This window comes from Strigops habroptila, unplaced genomic scaffold (assembly GCF_004027225.2).
Source record: "Strigops habroptila isolate Jane unplaced genomic scaffold, bStrHab1.2.pri NW_022045577.1_ctg1, whole genome shotgun sequence".
Lineage (NCBI taxonomy): Eukaryota > Metazoa > Chordata > Aves > Psittaciformes > Psittacidae > Strigops > Strigops habroptila.
In genome coordinates this window covers 5,782-7,952 of record NW_022651059.1, presented here as the reverse complement: position 1 = coordinate 7,952, position 2,171 = coordinate 5,782, and the positions used below count along the sequence as shown (strand labels likewise).

Below are 2,171 nucleotides of genomic sequence, written 5' to 3'. Positions count from 1 at the left end.
CAGAGCTGAGCACACAGCCCATGGGATGGGCTCTGGCAGCACTGAGAGGGAGCAGAGCTGGGCACAGAGCAGCAGCTCCTGGCAGGGACAGCTCCAGGCAGCAGAGCCATGGGCAGGGAGTGGGGGGAAAGTGCAGCCCAGGCCTGGGGAGGGTGCCTTCAGGCAGCTCTCTTGGTGTCTGGCACTGGAGGTGGCTGCTGGCCATGCTCTGCTGGGCACAGTCCTTTGCTTCTCCCCATGAGAGTTCGTGCTCTGCCCTTTGAAACCGTGCTCCCCTGCTCTCAGCAAAGGACAGAGATTTGTGGGGCTTCTTTAAGATCAATTTGTTTGTGAAGGCACCTTACAGGCAGTGCGAGTGTAAGCAGAGGGCAAATGGCACAAGTACTGATGGACACTGCACCCGTCCTGGCTCTGCGCTAAGCTACAAAGAGCTGAGACCTTTTCCCTGTTTCAGTACTCTTCAGGTTTTCAGTCATACAAAGAAGGATTTATACCCCTAGGAAGAAGCCCCAGCAGTGTTATGCTAGTCAATAAAAACACAGTCAAAATGATTCTAAGGTGATGCTGAGCCTCTCTTGTGCAGCCCAGACTCACCTGAGTCATGAGTGCAAGTACTGAACTTTACAATAAAGTTGGATTTCATCTACACATCGCTTGTGAACATCAGAGCTGTACAAAGCACTGCTTAAGAGCAAAGCTGACACCATGGCAGCACATGGGGAGAGGTCCTGCTCCTCACAGCACACTCAGCCAGCACAAACCAGAGAAAGGAAATGCATTTCAGTTGGGGGGATATCTATGAGAAATGGAGTGGCTTTGCTCAGCAGAGCCTGCCATAAATTTTCCCTGTCTTTTCCTTGTTTGAACACTCCCCATGCCCAGAGGCAGCAGATGTCCAACGGCAGCTCCATCACCCACTTCCTCCTCCTGCCATTCGCAGACACGCGGGAGCTGCAGCTCTGGCACTTCTGGCTCTTCCTGGGCATCTCCCTGGCTGCGCTCCTGGGCAACGGCCTCATCATCACCAGCACAGCCTGCGACCAGCACCTCCACACCCCCATGTACTTCTTCCTGCTCAACCTCTCCCTCCTGGACCTGGGCTGCATCTCCACCACTGTCCCCAAATCCATGGCCAATTCCCTCTGGAACACCAGGGCCATCTCCTACACAGGTTGTGCTGCACAGGTCTTTTTCTTTCTCTTCTTCATTTCAGCTGAGTTTTATCTCCTCACTGTCATGTCCTATGACCGCTACGTGGCCATCTGCAAGCCCCTGCACTACGGGACCCTCCTGGGCAGCAGAGCTTGTGTCCACATGGCAGCAGCTGCCTGGGGCACTGGGTTTCTCAGTGCTCTGCTGCACACAGCCAATACATTTTCACTGGCCCTCTGCCGAGGCAATGCTGTGGAGCAGTTCTTCTGTGAAATTCCCCAGATCCTCAAGCTCTCCTGCTCACATTCCTACCTCAGGGAAGTTGGGCTTCTTGTGGTTAGTGCCTGTTTATCATTTGGCTGTTTTGTTTTCATTGTGGGTTCCTATGTACAGATCTTCAGGGCCGTGCTGAGGATCCCCTCTGAGCAGGGACGCCACAAAGCCTTTTCCACATGCCTCCCTCACCTGGCCGTGCTCTCCCTGTTTATCAGCACTGCAGCATTTGCCTACCTGAAGCCCCCCTCCATCTCCTCCCCATCCCTGGATCTGGCAGTTTCAATTCTTTATTCAGTGGTGCCTCCAGTAGTGAACCCCCTCATCTACAGCCTGAGGAACCAGGAGCTCAAGGATGCTGTGAGGAAGCTGGTGACTGGCTGTGTTTCATCAGCTGTACACTGCCTGCTTTCCTCTGCAAAGGGCTCCCAGTGTAGGTCATGACAGGCCATGTCTCTGCTGCTTTACATTTGTTTTTCTGTTTCAATTTATGATATTCTTGTCTTCATAGAAATGTCAATTTTCATTCCCTTCTACTTCAGTATCCACCCGTCTTGTGTGACCCACAGACTTTGTGTCAGTGGGGATTTCACAATGTATTTAAGCAAAATAAATGATCCTGCAGCAACTTCTTCTCTGTTACACGTCCTCACATGGCAGGAATGAAGGGGAATGAAATCAGCTTTCTGGCTGCTCCAGCTCTGGGATGGCTGCTCTGTGCCTGGAGCAGGAAGAGCTCTTGAGGA

The 2,171-nt window shown here is 52.6% G+C and overlaps 1 protein-coding gene across 1 annotated transcript; it reads left to right on the top strand.

Annotated features, from left to right (window-relative positions):
* Positions 1-876: 876 nt before the first annotated feature.
* Positions 877-1,858, top strand: LOC115602847 (olfactory receptor 14A16; the record flags this gene model as incomplete). Its single annotated transcript, XM_030474272.1, has 2 exons — positions 877-1,693; positions 1,727-1,858. Coding segments are annotated over exons 1-2 (934 nt in total), but the record flags the coding sequence as incomplete, so codon positions are not given.
* Between the last annotated feature and the right edge of the window lie 313 nt (positions 1,859-2,171).